At 37.7% G+C, this 24,428-nt stretch overlaps 1 protein-coding gene and 1 long non-coding RNA gene across 10 annotated transcripts in view; one reads left to right on the top strand and one right to left on the bottom strand.

The window, feature by feature from the left end:
- Positions 1-16,232, bottom strand: part of PAX7 (paired box 7) — a 75,365-nt gene extending 59,133 nt beyond the window's left edge. Inside the window, exons 1-4 of one of the 4 annotated variants that reach the window (XM_072155251.1) lie at positions 15,743-16,232; positions 13,416-13,651; positions 13,172-13,298; positions 11,699-11,827 (exon numbers count right to left, since the gene is read on the bottom strand). In XM_072155251.1, the coding sequence (XP_072011352.1) occupies positions 11,699-11,827; positions 13,172-13,298; positions 13,416-13,651; positions 15,743-15,827 (577 nt within the window). In that variant the 5' untranslated portion in view covers positions 15,828-16,232. Of the gene's footprint in view, positions 1-11,698; positions 11,834-13,171; positions 13,302-13,415; positions 13,652-15,742 lie in introns of all 4 variants that reach the window. The other 3 variants (XM_072155249.1, XM_072155250.1, XM_072155248.1) reach the window with 3 other exon arrangements.
- The window catches only part of LOC140134722 (uncharacterized), a 250,925-nt gene that overhangs the window by 68,100 nt on the left and 158,397 nt on the right, over positions 1-24,428 (top strand). The window contains exon 5 of one of the 6 annotated variants that reach the window (XR_011856387.1): positions 18,427-18,701. The exons of 4 other annotated variants lie outside the window; for them this stretch is intronic. This is a non-coding gene — a long non-coding RNA (uncharacterized lncRNA). Of the gene's footprint in view, positions 1-1,800; positions 1,985-18,426; positions 18,702-24,428 lie in introns of those variants that run through there. One more of the 6 variants, XR_011856389.1, reaches the window with a different exon arrangement.

The raw sequence follows: 24,428 nt of genomic DNA on the forward strand, positions 1-24,428 counted from the left end.
TTATCCACATGGCCTCCGAGTTTCAGAACTTTTTAGCATTCAGTTTAACCATATATATTTATATTTTTTAATATGTAACTACTTGGAATAATTACAGTGTAGTTGCACTAAGTTATTAAGCCCTTTGCTCTTTAGACTAGTATAAATATAGCGAGCGGAGCATTACATGTCATTGCCTCTTATGTCACATTTAATGTCTTGCCCTAAATTGGAGAAAACCTCTACAAACTCTTTCCACCTCCCTTCCAGGCAGGGCTGTCGCCCAGTGGCTGCTTATTGTCTATTCTGCCAAAGAAAGCAGCTCCAGAGAGCAATTACTCCCAAGTAATTACATTAACTAGATCTCACTTCACCAAGCACTAAACAAGTCCGGTCGACTAGAGGGTGTCCGGACACATTATCCCTCAAAATGTCTCTTTTTTTAAGAACATTACTAATTACTAATGATAAAACTTTCCAGGTTAGTTGTACATATTGTACGTCCCTACATATAATATTATTTTATAAAAACCAAAACTTTTCTTTTATGCCGTGATGGTAGCCTGTGAGGACCACCTTCTATGAGGGTGCATTATTCTATAGGAGGACAGCAGTGTCCTATACCTGCTTCCATACTATCCACAATCCAGTCGATTCCTTTTATCTACCCGCAAAGCTTCCTCTCACCCACTGTACTCAGATAAATTCACTAAGAGTCTACTAAGTGATAATCAGGATCAGACAGAGGCAGGCAGGGAATCCTATCACAGGAAGGTTGCCGAATGTAAGGGATAGAAGAGAAAATTAATACAGGTCAAGTTATTACCATTAGACTCCATTTGTGTCTGACAAAAGTAACTTTAAAGGCTCCGCACAATAGTCAGGTATCTCCCCGCTGTAAGGACTCTGGGATATGTGATTTCAAATCCTGCCATGTAAATTTCTATGAAAATTTGGATAGCTGTGAGGGGGGAACTAGGAGGTTAATCCCAGTTTAATGCAATGATGCAGTCACAGGACCGGGGCTGCTGATTCTGTTATCTCTTCCCAACATTTCAGTTCCCCATATTTCACCCAGCCAAATAGCTTGAAGAAAAGTGCGGATGGAGGCAATCCTAGCGCCTCAGGAAAATGTGTTATTAATATCTAAATAACTTCCCAATACTGTCTCTAAATCTCCCCTTCACCAGTCCAGATGAATTCTTTGAAGTTGTACCCTGTCTCATCTCTTCAATGTCTCTTTTTTAACTGGGCTTATTTCAGACTGGTAAACATCTAATTCCTTAAACCAAAGCCCCACTCACACTGATCCCCCCCTATCCCTTCTGAAGAGAGGAACACGGATGCACACAGCCAAGTTTATCCCCATACACTCCAATTAGGGGTTTCTGCTCTCTGATATTAATTGTGCATATTAAATCTACTTCATCACTCTTCTCTTCTTCAAAAAAAAAATTATATTTTTTACAATTTTATTTTTGCAATGGTTTATCGTTAAGGTCTTAAGAAGAATTAGACGTCCTTTCTCAAACTAAACTTTTGCCTTGCCAATTGCTGGGCTTGTTATGCAAGTCCTAAATTGAGCCGGATGCCTTGATCTTTCTATACCTTGTGTTATAATTGTGCAATGGTGGCCAACAATAAATAGTTGTACAAATGGTCACAAAATGTTAATCTTAATCTGTTGGGGCGCAACATCCCTGCTCCAATGCATCCACTTTTTTTTTTAAGGGACTTATAAAAGTATACTTCCTTCATGCCATTGTTCAAGTGTGTAAGACATGATGGATCGATCCCAATATTTACATTTCTTTGTATTAGCAGTGATCAAGATAAACCAACATATGATCTATACATTTAAAGAAATCAGTAAATCAAGTGCAAGTATATCAAGGCATCAAAAAAGTTCATGTGATGGCGCGATAGACATGACAGATATTCACACAGATTCTGGATTGTGAATAATTTGGCCAATATTAGTTGTATGGATTAGAACACCATGCAGTGGGATATTAATATACTGTACACCAGAGGTAAGTCAATGGTTAGACAGTTGTTGAAAACATATTAAGCGGAGGCATCCATGCGCATTCATTGTCAACACATATATTTCATAAAACTATGATAGAACCAGTTCTAATCTCTCCTCCTCAAGTGGTTATCTGAAATCCAACCTTTCTCTACACTATAATAGATTTGTTTTTAAAGACGTTGTTCATACACTGAAGTCATGGGCCCACATTTATCAAAACTAGTGCAGTCTCTACTATGTGCACTTTGCCTGTGGAGTGTGCAGGGGGCGCCAGATTCATCATAACTGGCGCACGTTCTTCAGTAATCTGGCACCCCCTGCACTGCTCCAGAAGTGAACACCATTTTTTTTGGTGCACTTTGGTCATGTTGCAGAATTTTGTCGAACGTCAGTAATAAATGTGGCGCAAACTCGGACTACGCAGTAACAGCCCCTTTGGGTGCACATTTTTCTATATTGTCGGACACAGAGAAGCCGCGGCACAAAACTGGCGCAGAAACTTTATCAATCCATGTACAAGCAGATGACACGTTCTTTCTAGTGCAAAGTCAGGTAGAAAACTGGAGCATTTAATAAATGTGGCCCTTTGAGTTGATTGTTGCACAAGACAGATCAGCTCTATGGCAGATGAGATGGATTTCAGACAGATCAGTTTTATGGCAGATGAGATGGATTTCAGACAGATCAACTAGACATTTACACAATCCAATTGGATTTCTCTACGTGTGATTGGGCAGAAATTGGTAAGATCTGTATCGGTCATTAGGACCAGGTCACAAGTTCATTACATTTTTGCATCAGTCATTATGAGCCAAAACCAAGGCTATACAGAGATAAGGTATAATGGAAGGATCTGGACCTACATCATTCCCCTTAAGATTGTATTGGCGCCTTCAAGCTGCTCATAGATAGAAATGTATGGTCCTTGAAATGACAAGGAAAATGTCTATTATTTACTAGCTGATCATTGTTTATCCCTTGATCATTAATAACATAATTACATTTATATCCGGACATGTGACCCATATGGTTCTGGATGGTGACGTCCCATCACACAGTCTTAGTGCGAGTACTGATAACTCATGACCGCACTGTGAGAAAAATAAACTAGGGTGAAGCATTAAGAAAACTAGAGCGGCACTTGCCGGAGACAGAGAGCGTGAGCAGTGTCATTAAGTTCCCTGTGTAATAATAATAATAATATGCGCCCTTATCTGCGCCGCTCTCCTCCTGCCTCCATCGCTCCCTCTCCTCCCGTCACACTTGATTTAGGCAGAGTTTATCTTGCAAACATTTGCCTACTTTGTTTCATGTATACCGTCTTCTCCCGGCTACTCGTTCCCAAAAGCCAATGTTTGTCTTTGTAATTGTTATCTTTGTGGTGTTATTGTTGTCGCTCATTTGTTTCAGGCTGCCTTGTAAGCTTCATCAGCGCGGGGAGAGGATGTCCCTGGGTTTGTGTCTCTCAATATGCGCACACAGAGCCAGGGAATTGCTTGACACTCGCCTAGGCCTTTCTGTGCCCCCCATTATTTAAACTGATCCCACTCACAAATCCCAGGCTGTGTCGTGTTTGATTACATTGGCAACCTTGAGTAATCCCCTGACTTAATGAAGTGAACATACACTACTCACACACACTGGGGCTTGTTTGGTTTAATGAATGCAGATTGGTTGTGATAAATGGTGGGGGGTTAATGGTAACTCCTGGTGCAGCATCCTCCAGGTGACTCAAGGATGGATCTAGGGAAGACGACAGACTCTTACTGCTGCTATAATATTACAGGTACAGGTATAGTCTGCTCATCACCCCCCTGTCTACATAGGTGGCCGCTAAGTTTGAGCATCGATAACAAAAATGGAAGATGTACCAGATGTGTCTTGGATGAGTAGGATGTGTATTAGCAACCTGATGGCTACTGAGTGATCAATCACAAGTCGTTGGCTTTTACATAGAGCTCAGTAGACTAACCAACTCCTTGTACTTATCCGAAATGCATTCTTTATTTGGAAAACATGCGAATCGTCAATTTATTAGTAGATGGTATAAGAAATGTTTGTTGATAGACCACTAACCACATCAGGTAAGTAGGAAGACGTATGGAAGAAGCCAGGGAGTGGCAAGGGGAATGTCAACCCATAGACTCAGTAGAGGCTGAATACAAGTGCATGAGACAGATGATAATGGGGTAAGTACCAGTATATGGAGGCGAAAATGGGGGGAATACAAGTCAATGAGACAGATGATAATGGGGTAAGTACCAGTATATGGAGGCGAAAATGGGGGGAATACAAGTACATGGAGACAGATGATATTAGGGTAAGTACCAGTATATGGAGGCGAAAATGGGGGGAATACAAGTACATGGAGACAGATGATAATAGGGTAAGTACCAGTATATGGAGGCGAAAATGGGGTTAATACAAGTACATGGAGACAGATGATAATGGGGGGAGTGCAAGTCCATGGAAATAAACAATAATGGAGTGAATACAAGTACACCGAGACAGATGATAATGGGGTAACCACCAGTATAGATACGAAAATGGGGTGCATACATGTACATGGAGACAAATGATAATGGGGTAACCACCAGTATAGATACGAAAATGGGGTGCATACATGTACATGGAGACAGATGATAATGGGGTAACCACCAGTATAGATACGAAAATGGGGTGCATACATGTACATGGAGACAGATGATAATGGGGTAACCACCAGTATAGATACGAAAATGGGGTGCATACATGTACATGGAGACAGATGATAATGGGGTAACCACCAGTATAGATACGAAAATGGGGTGCATACATGTACATGGAGACAGATGATAATGGGGTAACCACCAGTATAGATACGAAAATGGGAATACAAGTACATGGAGACAGATGATAATGGGGTAAGTACCAGAGTATAGAGATGAAAATGGGGGGAATATAAGTACGCGGAGACAGATGATAATGGGGTGAATGCAAATAAACAGAGATAGCTGATAATGTGGTAATTACCAGTGTGTGGAGACTATTATGGGGTGAATACAAGTACACCGAGACGGATGATAATTGGGTAAGCACCAGTGTATAGATATGAAAATTGGGTGCATACATGTACATGGATGATAATGGGGTAAATACAAGTACAATGATAGACCAAGAACATGGTCAAGATGAATACTCAAAACCCTGTCAGTCTGATATATAACAGAACAAGTATGGACTGGGATTATAACTAGGAGAAGATACCCGAATGGATTCCCAGTATAGTCAACAAAATGAAGAGAGGTAAGTGGACACAAAACACAGACAACATGGTAGAGACAAGTTCTTGGATGCAACGAGAACACTGGGTCAAGAGAGTGTACACCAGTATATAGCTCAACCCAGAATTTAACAGGGCACATACTATTACTTGGGACCAGGAAATTAATATCATTTTATAGATGGACTCAGAACATGGTCAAGTGAGTGAAGACCCAAATATAGTCAACTGGGCAAATACAGTACCCTAGAGCTGTAGAGAGAAAACCCAAATAACAACCCTCCCATTGAAGACCTCTACTTAAACATACCAGACGGGGTGATCGCTATATGACACTGACTACACAGGAAAGGACCATCTGATCAAGTGGACACATCACAATCCTTGTATACCAAAGCACAGAGGGATTATAGGATCATATAGCAACCCTTGCCATTAACTACACCTACATCTTCAGTATATGATCAGTAATTACTGGGAGAATGGAAAACTGGAAAAGATGCTTTCCTGTTAATAAATGTAGTTGTATCAAACTGGTTACTCTTTGACATATGTAAAGAGCTGCGTTGTCAACTTTGGGCAGTAGTGGCTGGTCAGAGAGCTCATGATAGGGTGTAAAACTAAAATGACACAACATACAGACAAGTATACAAAGGATCAAACTCACAGTGTCCACATATGTATGTATGTATGGTAATGTATAGGTGCATATCCTAATGATCCATGCTCCCTAGTTCCAGTAACTGTGACATGTGCAGTCTTTGGTAATGTATAGGTGTATATACTGGAGATATATGAACCCTAGTGTATATACAGTGTTTGGTAATGTATAGGTGGATATATTCATGATCCCTGGGTTATATACAGTGCATGGTAATGTATAGGTGGATATACTGGTGATATATGACCCCCGGTGTATATACAGTGCATGGTAATGTATAGGTGGATATACTGGTGATATATGACCCCTGGTGTATATACAGTGCATGGTAATGTATAGGTGGATATAGTGGTGATATATGACCCCTGGTGTATATACAGTGCATGGTAATGTATAGGTGGATACAATGGTGATATATGACCCCTGGTGTATATACAGTGCATGGTAATGTATAGGTGGATATACTGGTGATATATGACCCCTGGTGTATATACAGTGCATGGTAATGTATAGGTGGATATAGTGGTGATACATGATCCCTATTGTATATACAGGGCATGGTAATGTATAGCTGGATATACTGGAGATACATGATCCAAGGGGTATATACAGTGCATGGTAATGTATAGGTGGATACAATGGTGATATATGACCCCTGGTGTATATACAGTGTATGGTAGTGTATAGGTGGATATATTCATGACCCCTGGTGTATATACAGTGCATGGTAATGTATAGGTGGATATACTGGTGATATATGACCCCTGGTGTATATACAGTGCATGGTAATGTATAGGTGGATACAATGGTGATATATGATCCCTGGTGTATATACAGTGCATGGTAATGTGTAGGTGGATACACTGGTGATATATGACCCCTGGTGTATATACAGTGCATGGTAATGTATAGGTGGATATACTGGTGATATATGATCCCTGCTGTATATACAGTGCATGGTAATGTATAGGTGTATATACTGGTGATATATGATCCCTGGTGTATATACAGTGCATGGTAATGTATAGGTGTATATACTAGTGATATATGATCCCTGGTGTATATACAGTGCATGGTAATGTATAGGTGGATATACTGGCGATATATGATCCCTGCTGTATATACAGGACATGGTAATGTTAGGTTATACCCCCGCACACTGACAGGTACCCGCCTCTATGGACTCATCTACACGGTGCAGTGTGTAAGGGGCCGATAAATCCACTCAGCAATTAGTGCTGATAAATCGGGCGTCTGCTCCAGAGGGAGATGTGGGCACCAGCAGCCTGTGCCCTCGGGCGAGCTCCACTGAGCCGTTTAAAGATGAAAGTGGAGAAATAAAGACTCAATTTAATCTGCCTTAAAACCCTTCAACTTAAAACACCCGAAGAGGGAGCACTGATGGGGGATAAATGGGAATCTCACCGACCCCCCCAGCTATGACATCGCCCCCGACATTGCTCCCCATCCCACCGACTACACAACATTGTCCTGAACTCAGGAGAAGAACATTGTCATCACTGACATTACTACTTATATTATCACTATTACTGCAATTATTACTGCTATGACCAGTATTACTGCAATTATTACTACTATGATCAGTATTACTGCAATTATTACTACTATGATCAGTATTACTGCAATTATTACTACTATGATCAGTATTACTACAATTATTACTACTATGATCAGTATTACTGCCATTATTACTACTATGACCAGTGTTACTACAATTATTACTACTATGACCAGTATTACTGCAATTATTACTACTATGATCAGTATTACTGCAATTATTACTACTATGATCAGTATTACTGCAATTATTACTACTATGACCAGTGTTACTACAATTATTACTACTATGATCAGTATTACTGCCATTATTACTACTATGACCAGTGTTACTACAATTATTACTACTATGACCAGTATTACTGCAATTATTACTACTATGATCAGTATTACTGCAATTATTACTACTATGATCAGTATTACTGCAATTATTACTACTATGATCAGTGTTACTGCAATTATTACTACTATGACCAGTGTTACTACAATTATTACTACTATGACCGGTATTACTGCAATTATTACTACTATGATCAGTATCAGTGGCATTATTACTATGATCAGTGTTACTGCAATTATTACTACTATGATCAGTATCACTGAAATTACTACTAATATTATCATTATTACTGCCATTATACTCAGTACTATAATCAGTATTACTACACTTATTACTACTATACTCATTATTACTACAATTATAACCTACTATAATCAGTATTACTACAATTATTACTACTATTATCAGTATAACTGCAATTATTACCACCTGTATTACTCTTATTATTACTACTATCAATATTAACTGCATCCATTGCTACTATATCAATAGTACTGCAATTATCACTACTGTTGTAAATATTACTGTAATTATTTGCAAACATTATCATCATGTTTTTTTTAATTACTGCATTATTCCTGTTTTGTATAACTGCAATTTTACCATTTTCAGTAGTAGAACAAATATTACTAACACTATCATAACCTGATGACAATGATTTATTATTATCACTATCACTGCAGTTACTAATATTCTCACTATTAGTGCTGTAACTACTAACACTACCACATGTATTACTAACATTACTACTGCTATCAACATTATTGCTGTTATTAATTGGATTTTCATGTGTGCTAATTACATTATCACAACTATGATCTATATTACTGCGGTTACTGCAGTTACATTTGCCACTGCAATTATCAGTATTGCATTTACTGCAATTATTTTCATTGTCATGATCATTACTACAGTTACAAATGTTAATAGAAGTATTACTATTTTGACTGTTACTATAGCTAATACTTTCAGTATTACTGTTTATTATACACAGTCCATTTTCCCAAATACTCTAACTATTACTATCAATGATACTAAGTATTACTATGTATAAGGATTGCAGCCTTTACTACTTTTATTAAAATTACCAATATCTCAACCTGTTATTGCTATCATCATCTTGTCTATAATAATAAATATATCTTATTTTATAAGTATTGCTGAAATTATTACTTACATTACCATATATATAATATCATTCAAATTGATATCAATACTATTATCAATATTACTACAATTATTACTACAATTATCTTCCATATTTCTACAATTATTGCTGATTTTATCAGCATCATTACTATGGTGTTACTAATGTTATCAAGCTTACTGAAATTATTACTTGTATTATCAACTGTATTATATAATTATTAGAATTATTAGTGTCAATATTACGACGATTATTACTAATAGTATTAATATGACTACAAGTATTAACACAATTACTACTAACATTATTTGATCTCTATTTCAACAATTATTGCTACATTCATGTCTGTACTATTATAACTACTAATGTTACTCCATTCTTACTTTTATTTTGTGTACTATTTTAATTACAACTACAATTATTATTACTACAAATTTTGCTACTATCACGTGAACTACTATAATTATAAATAGTACTATTACTGGTACAATATTTACTATTGTCCTTCACTTCTATAGTTATTACTACTGTTATATTGTCATATATCATTTATTATCAGTACTACTGGAAATATTTCTAATATCATCAATACCATTATCATTATTCATATTACAAAAATATCAATAGATTTATCACCATCACTAGTATTAGTACAATTATAACTTTTATTACTAACATGAATACTGCTGTAGTTGTCAGTTTTAATAATATTATTATCATGAATGTTACTTTAGTTATCACTATTTCTGGTTATTATTGTTATAATGAATATTACTGTAGTTATTACCATTACTGTTATTTTCACTATTATTTTTAATATTACTGCAGTTAATACAATTGCTTATATTATTACTATTATAATTAAAATTACTGTATCTATTAACATTACAAGTATTATTTTTATTATAATTAATATTACTGTAGTTATTAACATTACTAGTATTATTACTGTTATAATTAATATTACTGTAGTTATTAACATTACTAGTATTATTACTGTTATAATTAATATTACTGTAGTTATTAACATTACTAGTATTATTACTGTTGTAATGAATATTACTGTAGTTTCTAACATTACTAGCATTATTACTGTTATAATGAATATTACTGTAGTTATTACAATTACTGATATTATTAAAATGTATATTACTGTAGTCATTACTAATATTAAATATTTTCTGCCCCTGTATAAAGAAAACATCCTGATTACTTTAAGTAAAAATCTTCCTCTGACACACAGAACAATGCATTGACAACAAAATAATCGAGATTTGAGGCTATTTCTACGGTTTCAATGGGGAAATTAAATATATTACAAAATTGAAAATATTACAAAATAATAAAAAGAAAAATATCATAAAAAATAAGATATTAGATATTATGTATGGTAAGAAGAAATGCTCCCTAGCAGTGATGGCTGGGGACAGATTACTGCCCCTCCTGGTGTCATTGGCGGCCTCCATTAACCCTTGTGAACCCGGTGCTTGAGCAGAGAATGGCCCCCGGCAGGAGGGGAGCAGGGTTTAGTTTCTCTCTTTGATTACAGCTCAGCTCCTCTTCAGATTTTGTTTTCTATTAAGAGAAGTGAATTCTTCAGTAAGAGGCAGCACCAGGAGGCTGAAGGGTAAAGCAGGGGCAGCAATGCACCAGTGCCCAGGTACTGCAGCTCTTACTCTCATGATATTGTGTGTACAGAGCCGAAATATTACATTACACAACAGAGATGAGAGAGCAGCAGGGGGCATCCAGCTCATTGTGCAGCCTGCTCTATACACACAGAATGAGACCCTCTCCCCCCCCCCCTGTCCCCCCTGTATTATGGAGGGGGAGTATTGTGCCCGGGAATCTTCTGCTCCTGATGCTTCTATAGAGCTCGGCCTTTTGTCAGCCAAGTTCATCCTCAAGTTTGAGATAGAAGAAGGAGAGAAGGAGCCTCCATTGTGCTCTACAGGCCAAAGCTACAGCAGAGACCCCCGCACCACTATATCCATCTCTGTATACATTATATTCATATTTCATGGACAGTCACATAGAAATCACTGGGTGTATATGCTTTTTATGGTGAATGTGCAGCAAATATCGTTACATATCATTGAGTTGCAAATAAATATCACATCACAACAAAATAAAACCTGATCTGCGATCAGAAGAAAAGTTGCAAGATATTGAAATATGGAGATTCCTTTAGCAATCATTGTATCCGAATATATATTTATATATAATGTAGCACCAGCAATAACATCCAGCAACGATGACAGACTTGCAGCTGATACCTGTCACTGGCCATATTCTGCAGATGTGACATCCCTCCTCCGTGCCAGTGTCACCCCAATTATCTCCCCCCCTCACTAATTGCTGCTGATCGCTCCCTGTGGGGCATTTATAGGATGGCAAATATGTTTAACCAATTAACTCCTAGCAATAGCCCCGGCAGCAGCTATAAATAATTGATCAAAGGATTTCAGTGGAGGCTATAGAGATGAAACCAGGGGGCACCTGTAGCTGTTGTACCCACCCTACCACAGCTTCAGGGACACCAGTGAGATCAGGAGGGGGGTCAGGATTCATCCTCAACCCCATGGGGGGCATTCATGACACTTCCTATATCGCAACCCCCATTATCCAGTGTCAGCATGACCCCCCCCCCCCCCCCCATATTATAGCTTGTATCCCCTACACCCTGGCACTGATCTTACCTTTGTCGCCCAGAATGCCATCGATACTGTGCTTGGTCTTCTTCTCCCCATCTTCATCCTTCTTGTCACAGTCATCGTCTTCCTCTTTTTTCCCGAACTTTATTCTCAGGACCCGGCTAATCGAACTCACTAAACCTCAGAAATGGAAAGACACGGGAGGGGATATAAATTTGGGCGATGGAACAATCGTTTTCTCTATTAGTGTAAACTGATACAATGTAACACATATATAGTAATGTTTTACTGTGTGAGACTGGCATTTACTGTGTGTATTCGTTGTGGATTAAAGAGGGAATATCAGAATATCATATAATGTGTATAGGAGGAAATGTATAATATGTAGATTATAACAGTCTAAAATTCACTGTATACTGTATACTCCTATAATATACAACGAATACAGTCATCATTATATAAATAACGAAGTAGAATAAATATACAACGAACATACTCATATAATGGGAGCACAATCATCAGAAAGTAAATACACTGTATATAAACTTGTGCTATAATGCCACTTATAATATAATGAAAGCACAGCCATCAGATTATATACACTGTACTCCATACGATGAACACACTTAATACTGAGAGCACAGTCCTAAAATATATCTACAGTAAACACACTCTAAAATACATAATATAATCAAAGCAGATTATATACACTGTACTCCATATAATGAACACACTTCATAATGTGAGGACTGTCACACAAAATGCAGGTAGCAAAACTATTATACACTATATATATTGCAAAAAATATATAGATTAGTTTTACGATTTGTTAGATAATAAAAATCAATACATAATATAACATCACTATATATATATATATATATATATATATATATATATATATATATATATTGTTATATATAGTGGTATGTATGTAGTGTACATTACACACAGTGCTCCCGTAAAAAAAAAAAATATCGTAGAATATACAGTGTTTGTATTTACAAAATGTACAGGGGCAATTTCTTTATATATATATAAAAATCAAACCTCCAAAATAAAATCATATAATATACACATATATGCACCCTGATACAGGGGAACACATTCATCACGTACACGACGTCTCCTACTATATATTGTGGCCATACAATAGTTTACAGTTTACGGTAATAGTATACAATATGCAGAATTACAGATGGGATCACACTCATCCAATAACGCAATTATTATATAGATTTTAATTATGTACTGTTTTATAATATACAGGAAACACGTCTCACACCTATCCAATAGTATACAGTGTGCACATTTACAATCTTTATCTTTATAACTTTCATACTAGTCTATAATCTATACTAATACTAGTCTTGTAACATATATACACTATATGTATATTGTATTGTACAATATATATTGTATAAAGGGAAGCTCATGGTCACATCCACAAGTGTCAGCTCTGCTGCCAACGCTGGACATACGCCCATTGTCCAGGTGTAGTGTGGCCCCTGCGCTCACCTGAGGGCACTGAGCTCCGATCACAATGTCCGTCCTTCAGTAGTCGGTCCCGGATTTCCCAGCTGAACATTCCCGGGTTCTCCCTCTTGTATTCCTCGATCTTCTTCTCAACATCGGGAGTGGCCACCTGCTTTAATGGTCAACACATGGGGGGCGGCAGGTCAGTATGGACGTGAACATAGGTTTCATATGTAACATGTGACATGTCAGTGTAGTCGGGACACTGATACTTTAGGACACTCACCCTGGGCTTACTGCCTCCTATGGCTCCCGGCCTGATAGAGCCAGTCTCCTGATATCTGCACAGGATTTTGGACACACAGCCATGAGAAACTCGGAGCTGCCTGGAGATGACACAGGGTCGTATGCCATGGTGGGCCATTTCTACTATCTTGTGTCTGATGTGGTTGGGTAAGGGTCTACCATTGATGAAGACCCCTCCGAGCTGGTTCACCCGACCTTGGCCCAGGGGAGTGGACACTGGTGGAGAGGAGAGAGGAGAACACAAACTTATCACATTGCTATACATTATATATATATATATACACACAAATATATACCACACAATAATATGACATTCCCCAGACCCTAAGATCTATGTAGCTATACAATGTACTGATCACATTACACCCATATCTGACATCAATCTTCCTCACAGACTCCCTGCAATATTATTCATCTTTACTGATGCCATAACTGGGGTAGAATACACTTTATATCTCCAGAAATTGCAACACTTCTACTCGTTATACTACTGTATATACTGGAATATATCATGAAATATTAATGAATCATTGAAGACTTACATCTCCATAATTGCTACACTTCTATATTATATACCATACTACAGTGATGTGTGCAAAGGTTACTAAGTATACACTCACTCTACCAGGAATATTAATATATCATCACTGATGACATAACCAGGATAGAATACACTATACATCTCCATAAATTGTTACTGTATAGACTGGAATATTATTGTTTAATTATTGGAAACTTAGCTGAGATAGACAAGTAGATGGGAATCTCTATACATCTCCATACATTGCTACACTTCTATACTATAAACAACTGTGCTGTGTTTGTGTGGATACATTATTACACATTGACAAAGTATAACACTCATTACTTGGAATATCAATGTATTACTGATTACATAACTGGGATAGAATATACTATCAATATCCATACGTTGCTTCACTTCTATACTTTATACTACTCTAGTGTGTGGATATATTACTATACATTGTTACTAAGTATAATGCACACTGTCTGTATTATTCTTCTATCTATATTATCTCTACCAACAACTCTACGTACAATACTAAAACCTGCACATCTATTATTTGATAGAATATAGTGTACATATACTTATGTTATACATATTCATATGCCTTATATCAAATTTATACATTGTATATATGTTGTAAAGAGACCCTGTAGGTTTCATTATTCCTAATGCAGTATCAACAAGTAGATGTATATAGGCCGATTAGTAGAAATCGATATGTTGGAAATACTCTATACTTAGAGGAGGGGAGGCTTATATATTATAAACTTCATCGTATAAAGATCTGTCAGGCCCTGATAATCCGGCAATTTGTTTAATATGGCGTCATTCAGATGGAGCAGATTAGGGCGATTTTCCGGCCCGGGAGCTGCATAATTTAGCGTCGGGACGGGGAGGACGCAGATATTTGGAGATTTAATGACAATCATGCGCCGCTAATTCCCCGGTCACTTGGCTCCTACACTCCGACAGATAAGGGGCCACTCCGGGGGCCCATCTCCCGATGAAGTGGCCCCCAGAAGCCGCGCTCATTATTCGCAGTCATGTTGAGCAAACATTTCTCTAATCCATTGATCTGTCTCTTTGCGCCTGTTTTCCTTTCTTGCGGCTCTCCAGTAAATCCCCGCGGATTGTGTGTTTTGCAGTTTTCGTGGCTTTTCACAGTTTTATTGCGGCCACTTGATCACGGAATAGATGGAGATGGGATTTGGGGAAGTGGGAGCGATCAGATGCTCAACACACACTCACATAGACAGACAGACAGCACTCCCCGACCCACAGCTGCTCAGGACGGTAATTACCGTCCAAACTGGACCAAGTCACACTCACTGCAACCCCCTGATCTGCGGCAATGAAAAAGTTACAAGACAGTGCTGCAAGACTTGTGGAAGAGTCACTGCTTATAATCATGTATACGATATAGCAAAATAATACAATATTCTAGAATTAGAATATAATATAATATATAATAATAATAATATAATAATATATATAATATTCTATAATTATTATATGCACAAATATTCTATTCTAGTATTATTTTATACAAAAATATTCCACATTATACGTGCAAATAAATAACAAAATGCATATATTTAATATATAATATAAATATAGAAAATGTATAAATTTATAAATAGTATTTATATGAATATTTGTATTATTTATATGCAAAAATAAATCACATATATGTAGATATTACTGCATGTATAGGGTGATGTCTGTGTACTACATAATACATAATACATAAGGTTATCGCATGGAGGGGCTGCACTTACCTTCCAGGGGGAATCCTGTCCTGGGGTAGTTCTGACCTGGTGCTGGCCGCATCATTCTTGGGACAGTGCCAGGCAGGGCAGCCATTCGGGGTTGGTCAGTAAAGTAAGACACCTTGCCGTCTGTTGAGCCCACTTAATGCCAAGCGAAATAATAGCAGTGTGTGCGGCTGTGGCAAGGATGAGCCTGGCAGGGAGCAGCCCCCAGATCTATGGAATAAAAGTTACTAAAGACACAGATACAGAAGTGCTGATCCCCAGATAGTTGGGGAGAGAAAGCTTCCCAGAGGCACTGGGGCTGCAGCAGGGATAACTGGGGGTCTTGTGCTTGTTTTCTTGGTGTTTTGGGGGCACAGAGTGTCAGCTGAGAAGCTTTGCAAGTTGTTAAAGTGTCCCACAAGTTTGGCGCAGTGTGGAGGAGGAGAGGCTGTGATCACTGATAGGCTCTTCCCTGCTTCTTTTATTCATGAAGAGGGATGGGGCAGTGGACCAATGGCAGGCACAAGGCACAATGCTCAGGCACAGGGAGGACTGTCACTACTTTATACCCGGCCTCGTTCTCACTCTCATATCAGACAGAGGAGAGAAAAAAAAAAACACTTTTCTTACAGTTTCTTAAAAATGTGCCTGGGGGAGGGGGTTATTTTACATGATAAGGGACCCCTATGATAGGTGAGAGGCACTGATGCTGCACTACTCTCCTGCACCCAGGTATAGTGACCTTACTGATCAGGGGGTAGCTTCTATTAGGGTGCACATACCCAGCACCCCACTGCCCATCGCTGCTCTAACACTTTTGTTTTATAAGGCACTGCAGTTCTATGTAGACTTTACCCTGGCACTACCTGTCTCATGCCATTTTGGGAAGAGGCTCCAGGTGCAGACACAGGACAATGGGGCCTCGTCTGGCAGGACAAGGGGGTGCACATTTTGGGGGGTGAGTAGCGCTGAAAATCCTCTCTCAGCAGGGGATGACGCCAAACTCACAATCAATGTTTTCATATGTAAAATGAGGGGGGTTCTTAATATTCACAGGAAACTTTTTTTTTTTCCTCCATTCTGTCCTGGATTTATTCTACATTGTTACCCGGCTCCCCAGATCACTGCGAAGAATATCAGAAGATGTGGGGGGAATAGATACAAAGAGAGAAAGGAGGCTGTGGGATCTCATGATGATGTGGGATGGGGGTGAGGTTTTCACACACACTGATATATATTGTGTAAAGATTGTGATACATTGTAACATAGCGAATCATAGCATTCACATAGATACATGTGGGATGGGGGTAACTGCAGTTTTCACACTCACAAATATATACATATTACATAAATATTGAACATTTCATGTGATACAGTGTAACAATGAATTGTTTGGGATGCACATGGATACATGTGGGTTGTAAAATACTCTACAGGGAGCAGATGCTGCCACACAAACACAAATATATACAAATAAATAAAACTATGTGATACATTGTAACATAGAATCGTAACATTCATATATATATATATATGCTAATATTTAGAATTGTATGTGATACACTGTAACAAATATGGAATCTTAGCCTTCATATAGATACATGTGGGTTGTAGGATCCTCTTCAGAGGGCAGAGGCTGGCACACACTGATCATCTATATAGTCCTGAGTTTTATGGACAGTGATCTCCTTTAAGGTTTTTTTCCAAAGGGATGAACAGCTCAATCTTCTCTCCTGCATCCTGTGTGCACAGTGCCCAGCTCTGAGTGCACTTATTAATACCAAGGCCCCCCATTAATCTCAGCCCCTGTGTCGGCATCTTAATGACCCCTTTAATTTCTGCCTGTAATTTGGGGCTTGTCAGCTCCCCGGGATCTCTTTGCAGCCAGGACAGGCGTGCACTGATGTCCTGGTGGAGAGCAATTTCACAAATCATCTTTCCAACAATTAAACAATATGGAGGGGTGAAATGGCGATTAGACATGTAGATGTGGGGGGTTACCTGTCTGAGAGGACTGGGGGGATGACCCTACACCTCGCACTGTGCGGTAAGTGGCTGTTTGCTCTTCATTTTGCAATCCATTAATATGACCGACAATTATTACAAGGCAGCCTTACACGAATGGGTTAAAAGTGTGTGCAATTAACCCTTTTATTGCACTTTATATTTTCGGCTCCACGAGGCTTCATCATTTCATAATATTTATATTAATAGTTACATGAATAAAATAACGACATATGTTATTTTAAAATACATACATTATTATATTCTTTTTTTTTATACTTTATTACATATTTTTAGATACATGTTTCTTGACTTGACCAGAACTAAAAACAACCTTATATTACATTACAGAAATAGTATAAAATGGAGCCTAATACAATAATGTTGTCGGTTCTGGCCACCAGTGACACATTATTAAAGCAGACAGATTGCTCCTGTCACTTCCTATATAATATATATATATATATAATAGCATTCAATGTCCATGTATCAGCAGGGTAATGAAATAATACAAGAAGGGGAACACAGAGGAAGATGCAGGCAGTGGGCACCTGTACAATGGAGGTAGATGTGCTGTAGATATATATATATATGGTGTATATACTGCAGGATCCTTTCTGTATCATCCTCATCATCATGATGACAGCAGTCCAGCAAGAGATGCTTTTAATTTGTGTGTAATGAGAATTAATTTCTGTTCCCAGGGATCCTCTCCAGGGAAAGCAAATCCTAAGTGAATTCCTCCTCTGCAGGAGAAGCTGGACAAAGGAGCAGAGGTGTCTGTCCCCCTCCAGGGTCTGCTGCTTCTCCTTCACTTCACCACTCACCTTATGGCCATAGACAATGCGATTTTAATGCAATATGATCGTCTACACAAATCCCAATCCCATCCTTTTAGGTGATGTCTCTTGACACTGGAACGATCAATTATTGCAAAACATTCAGGTCAATTTTAGAAGACTTTTTTTTAAGATTTTATTCAATATTAGATGCACAAATCAAATCATTACAATATTAATTACATCAATAACAGTAACAATGCAGTTATTTTAATCTGGACAGAAATGAATTATAACCGGATGATGATCTCCTGTATTCAGTGCATTGGAGGCAGACTCTGTGAAAATGAATGCAAATAATATTCCCTTTGTTTCTAAATAATTTTATTGCATCCTATGAAAAACGCATCTGGACTGAACTGGACCAGACAGATAAACTTCTTTTTTTTTTAATTAAACTTCTGAGTTAAACTCAACAGAAAGTAAGAGGATTTAGTAAGAGGGAAAAAATGTATTTTGTTTTTATTTATTTATTTACTTCTGCAGTCTATGGTATATAATATCTGCACAACGTTTCTCAGCAATGTTGTTTAACATCTAAGCATAAGCTGACAATGAAAAATAACATTATATATATATATATATATATATACCTGAATATACATATGTTTCATAAAATAGAGCTAAATATATACATACATTATATATATAGGCACATGTGCAATTTAAAACAAGGAAGACAAATTAGAATAAGAAACTAGACTAAAGGGAACTAGACTGACAGGAAAACTAGGAAGATAAATCTCCCCCAGGTATAACAAGGTGCTATCTATCTATCTATCTATCTATCTATCTATCTATCTATCTATCTATCTATCTATCTATCTATCTCATATCTATCTATCTATCTATCTATCTATCTATCTATCTTTCTATCTCATATCTATCTATCTATCTATCTCATATCTATCTATCTATCTATCTATCTATCTCATATCTATCTATCTATCTATCTATCTATCTATCTATCTATCTATCTATCTATCTATCTATCTATCTCCTATCTATCTATCTATCTATCTATCTATCTATCTATCTATCTATCTCATATCCATCTATCTATCATCTATCTCCATCACACACATCCATAAAAACAAAATAAAAATATCCAAATTTGAAGATTTATGCCACATTTGTGTTTTTTTTTTTTTTTAGTTTTTTACTAATAAACACCAACCAAGATGGATCATGTTTATCTTTTATGGGACAAAATTGTAGAAGTCAAATTTTATATGATGTTGCTTTCCAACATTAAAGATCTGGGCTGATTTTCAATTGAGGAATCTCTGAAAAAAAAAAAAAAAACGCAGTGAAAACAAAGCAAAATTAAATTGTATTTTATGTAATTCCAGGCTTCATAACGGAAACCCAATGGCCCCCGTTATAGTCAGTGGTGTCTTTCCTACACCATTGGTTTCCGTATTGAAGAAAAAGTTATAAATACTGGTGGTGAAATTACGCTAAGAGCAGGGCCCTCATTACTATTGTATCATCTGACCATGTTATTGCTCTATAATGTCTAATGCATATGTCCCCCATGATGTGTACAGTGCAGCGGAATATGAGGACACTAAAAAAATAAGAAATAATTTAATATTAGTATTGTAAGATTTATTCTCTGTAACCTGCTTGTGACCTGTCAGGAATTATAATTTTTTTTTTAAAGCTAAAACGCATTTCCCAAAAATTGCTTATTATTAAACGCAAGCAAGATTTTCATCCGAGACTTGATGTTGCACAATCAAAAGAAAAAAGGGGAAATAAATTAAATCATTTTTTAAAAATAAATAAATGCTCAGGGGAGCATTTAGTATTGACTTTGAGGCAGAAAACTGGCGGTTTTTATTCCTTGTTGCGCCTTATTTATAAAGTTTTGGCGCCATAATATTGGTGTTTTTACGACACTGACAAACTTTTCTTTTTTCGGGAGCACAATTTGGGCGCCTCTTGGGATCTAACTCTTTTCATGGGCTTCTGATTTTCCGCCATGTTTTTTTTTTGCAGCAAATCTTGGAGCACACTAAGAGCTGCAAAAAGCTGTTCTATAGAGTTCTATTTCACCTCCATGAATTTGGAGACAGTTCTAAACCTTTTCAGTTGTGCGCTAATACATTAACCCCTTTGCCACCAAAGGGGTTAAATCATGGCACGATTTATGCGCCAAACAAAAAAACACAGACCCTGTGCCACAATTGTTAAATGCCCCACTCTGTCACTGTTTCCCACAGCAACCAATCACCGATGGACTTATATTTTGCAAGATCGTTGTAAGCTATGCAGTGATTGGTTTTCATAATACAGTTTAATAAATGTCAGTCAAAGTGAAGTTAAAGCGGAGAATCTCATTTATTTTCAAGCCCTTTTCTGTTCTAATTTTGAATTTCTTGACATTGATTTTTTTGCTTAGAAAATAAGTTGAATGAATCACACTAGTGCGGGTTTACTAAGATGAACGCACCAGAATTCTGGCTAAATGATCCGACGTGTCGTGCACCACATTTATTATCTTTTTGAGATGTATTTTTGCTTGTTGCAAAACTTGATAACAATTTGGTGCAATGCAAAATTTTAACATGCACCAAATTGTTTATTGCAGTTGTAGACTGTCTGGTCTAATTTTACACTGTGTGCATTATTAAAAATTTTTTGGTATTGTCTGACAAGTAGGTGTGACTTAGCAGAAAAGGTGCTTAGGATGACAGGCTAGTGGTTCAAAATTCTGGCACAAAGTAGTATGACCTGAAAGGTGATATGAATCTCTATGCGCTGATATGAAATCTGGTGCATATACTTTATACTGTCTAGACTAAGTATTAGCAAGAATTAGTCCTTTTGCCCCACTATGTGCAGAATCTGTGGCATTATGACCACTCAGGCCAAGTTCACACTACCGTTCAAATCTCTGTTCCTTGCCTCTGGTAAAAAATAGGAAAGAACGGAAGTTTCATGTATCAGTTAAAAATCCTATTAACATCAATGTGAATTTTATGTCATCCGTTATGTTCAGTTTAGGCTGCTACCCATAATATATGTGTTTTTTTTGTAAAAATGACGGAGACTGCGGTACTTTTCCTCCATTTAAAAAAAAACATATGGATAACGGATTCTTGCCTAGTTGAACATAACTTTAAAATTTACATTGATGTCAATGGGATTTTAACTGATACATTAAACCTTACTTTTTCTTAATAGAGGTAGGAACGGTAGTGTGAACTGAGCCTTACTTGTGCTGTGTCCATTCACCCTTAATATTCCGCATAAGTTCCGGAATTCCTCCCATATTTGCATTTCAGTCTGATCCCATTGTTACATTACTATGGACTCTTTCCGGCTGCACGGTTCCGAGGGAACATCTAGAATGCATTAACCCTTTAGATCAAAGCATATGTCAGAATAATTTCCGAATAGCACCCATATTGCCCTCAGTAAATCCCAATCGCTGACTGGTTAATATAGCTGCGATGTAAACATGATCTCCCATTTGCTGGATATGTAATACGGTAATTCCTCAGTCTCTGCCTTTGGGTTCTGCTAACAGTCATCCTGATCTGAGGATTTTTATATGCCATCGCAGGTATAGGAATTTTCGATGTAAATTGCTCTCCCTATGATTACTTTTAAACTATTGGGGAATAATTCATTATGCCATGAGGAGGGGGGCGCCGGTGCAGACCTCTCCGCACTCCACATTGGGTTGCTTTGCCACAGGGCTGAAAGAGCTATTGGTGCATTGACTTTACAGGTGTAAAATGGTCCTCTTTTATCATTGTATAATGACTGTCACTATATAATTCCATTCTCCGGATTTCAGAGTCCCTGTGAACCCAATTCTCCAAACCTCTATTAATTCCCTCACCATAAAAAAAGAAATCCCCTCAATTCTTCCTCTAACAGCTGTTAAAAAGGATCACAAGTACAACTCAAAGAGATTGCTGTATTTTTTTTCTCTCTCTCTCTCTTTTGCATGCGGCTGTAATAATATAGCAAGAAGATGTGGATTATATGTCTCTTAGAACATAGTCACTTCTTTTCTTCACATATTTCTTTTATTATAAGAGAAGCTCTGCAGGAAATATTTGGAAATTGCTTAAAAGCAATCGCATAATAGTAATTAGCTACTGCAATGGCCTGGGATCTACTGCCGACCCGCTAATCCCCCAATTCATCTGTAAAGGTTTTGATCCGGATCTACAGCAAATATGCAAATTCCACGTAACTTTTAGGATGAATCCACACACAACGGGGATGATATATTAAGAGCATCGCTTTATGCGCTTGGGTCTTAACTTTCAGCTATGCTGTATGCCAGATGCACCAAAATTATTAAGAGGTTTCAACCTACAGCGAACATTTCAGCTATAGGCAATGCCATCACAATAAAGGAAATCTGGTGGGACAAGTCATCCCCAACCCGCTGCTTTTTGGGGTGAATAATCAGCAAAAAAAAAAATCACAATTCTAATGATTTGCACTAGAAATCGCAACTTTTTGCAATCAGCCCCATTGAATTTTGTTTTACAAACTTTTTTTTTTCCACTGTCCAATTAATCTAAATGATGATTTTACCACTTTAGGTAACACTTACTCATAGATCCCAGCACCGTGACTGTGGTATTCTTCTTATATTTATTATCTGTGGTCTCCTTCCTTATAACTATCAAACTTTTAAAAATATGGCAATGAACTGATACCAAAGCTCCTCCATGCTGCCGATTCACAGGCTGTTACACAGTGCAGTAGCACTTCCTCCCTTCTACTGGAAGGAAGAGGAAGGCAGAAAATGCTTATGCACAGTGTAACAGCCTGTGAAGCCAGAACACGGAGCTCTGGTAACACTCACAGAGCCCTTCTGGCATATTCATTAGCATAATGTTAAAAGTTGATTTTAGTAGGAAGGAGGCCATGGACAACAATTATGAGAAGATTGCCACAGTCATGGTGCCTGGATCTATGAGGAGGTATCCCTGCTTTATCATGCTGGGTATTCATGGTAGATTTCCTTTACTGATTCTGTGATATGTAAGGAGGATGCACCACAACCTAAATTTAGATTGTAGCTATGGATTCCTACACTTTCTGGTGCAAGTTATAATATATTTGACAGGTTGAGGCTTTCCAACATTGTCCTCTTATCGTGTTTTTTTTTTGCACAGCTGCAGTATGCATCAGAACCAAAACTTCCCCTATATACTGATACTATTATAAGGTCCGAAGATATCGCTCCTCTATGAATCTATCTTTATTTTTAATTGTACTTGCTGTGTTTTTATAATCTGTGGATAAAACGTTGAGTCATTTTGTAACATTTATATCGCCCACAGTCCCGGCAGCTTGTTTATAATGGATATATGAGACTTTGAAGACTCGAGTCTGCAACATTGTATACATGTATAACCCAACCTTCCATTGGAACCCCATAGAAGCTTTGCCTGGCACAAATGTGTATGGAGATAAAAGCAGCCTCCAGTTCTGTATTGGTGGATGTGGCAGGACCCCTCTGTGCCACTGTACACCCGCTGACAGCTGATTAACTAGTGATGGCTCTCAAAAGGTTTCTTTACATATATTAGAGGCAGCTTTGAAAAGTTGAGCTCCCCCCCCCCCCAATCCTCATTTGGTTTGTTCGAGGGGTGAGAGCCATTGTAGAATAGAGGCTTGGTGCTGTCTCCACCCCCCCCCCCCAGTTCCACTTTTAGGTCTGTGTTTTTTTTTCTCTTGTCCAAATGTGGTTGCATCCGAGCCCTGCCAGGACTTGTTGGCACTAGAACCAGGAGTAAACAAAAGCCTTCTTTGGGCAGTACAAGGAGCGGATCACCAGGCGCTCTGACCTGTGTGGCAGCCTTTTACCAGCCATGTCTACAGAATAA

Source organism: Engystomops pustulosus, chromosome 6 (assembly GCF_040894005.1).
Source record: "Engystomops pustulosus chromosome 6, aEngPut4.maternal, whole genome shotgun sequence".
Classification (NCBI taxonomy): Eukaryota; Metazoa; Chordata; class Amphibia; order Anura; family Leptodactylidae; genus Engystomops; species Engystomops pustulosus.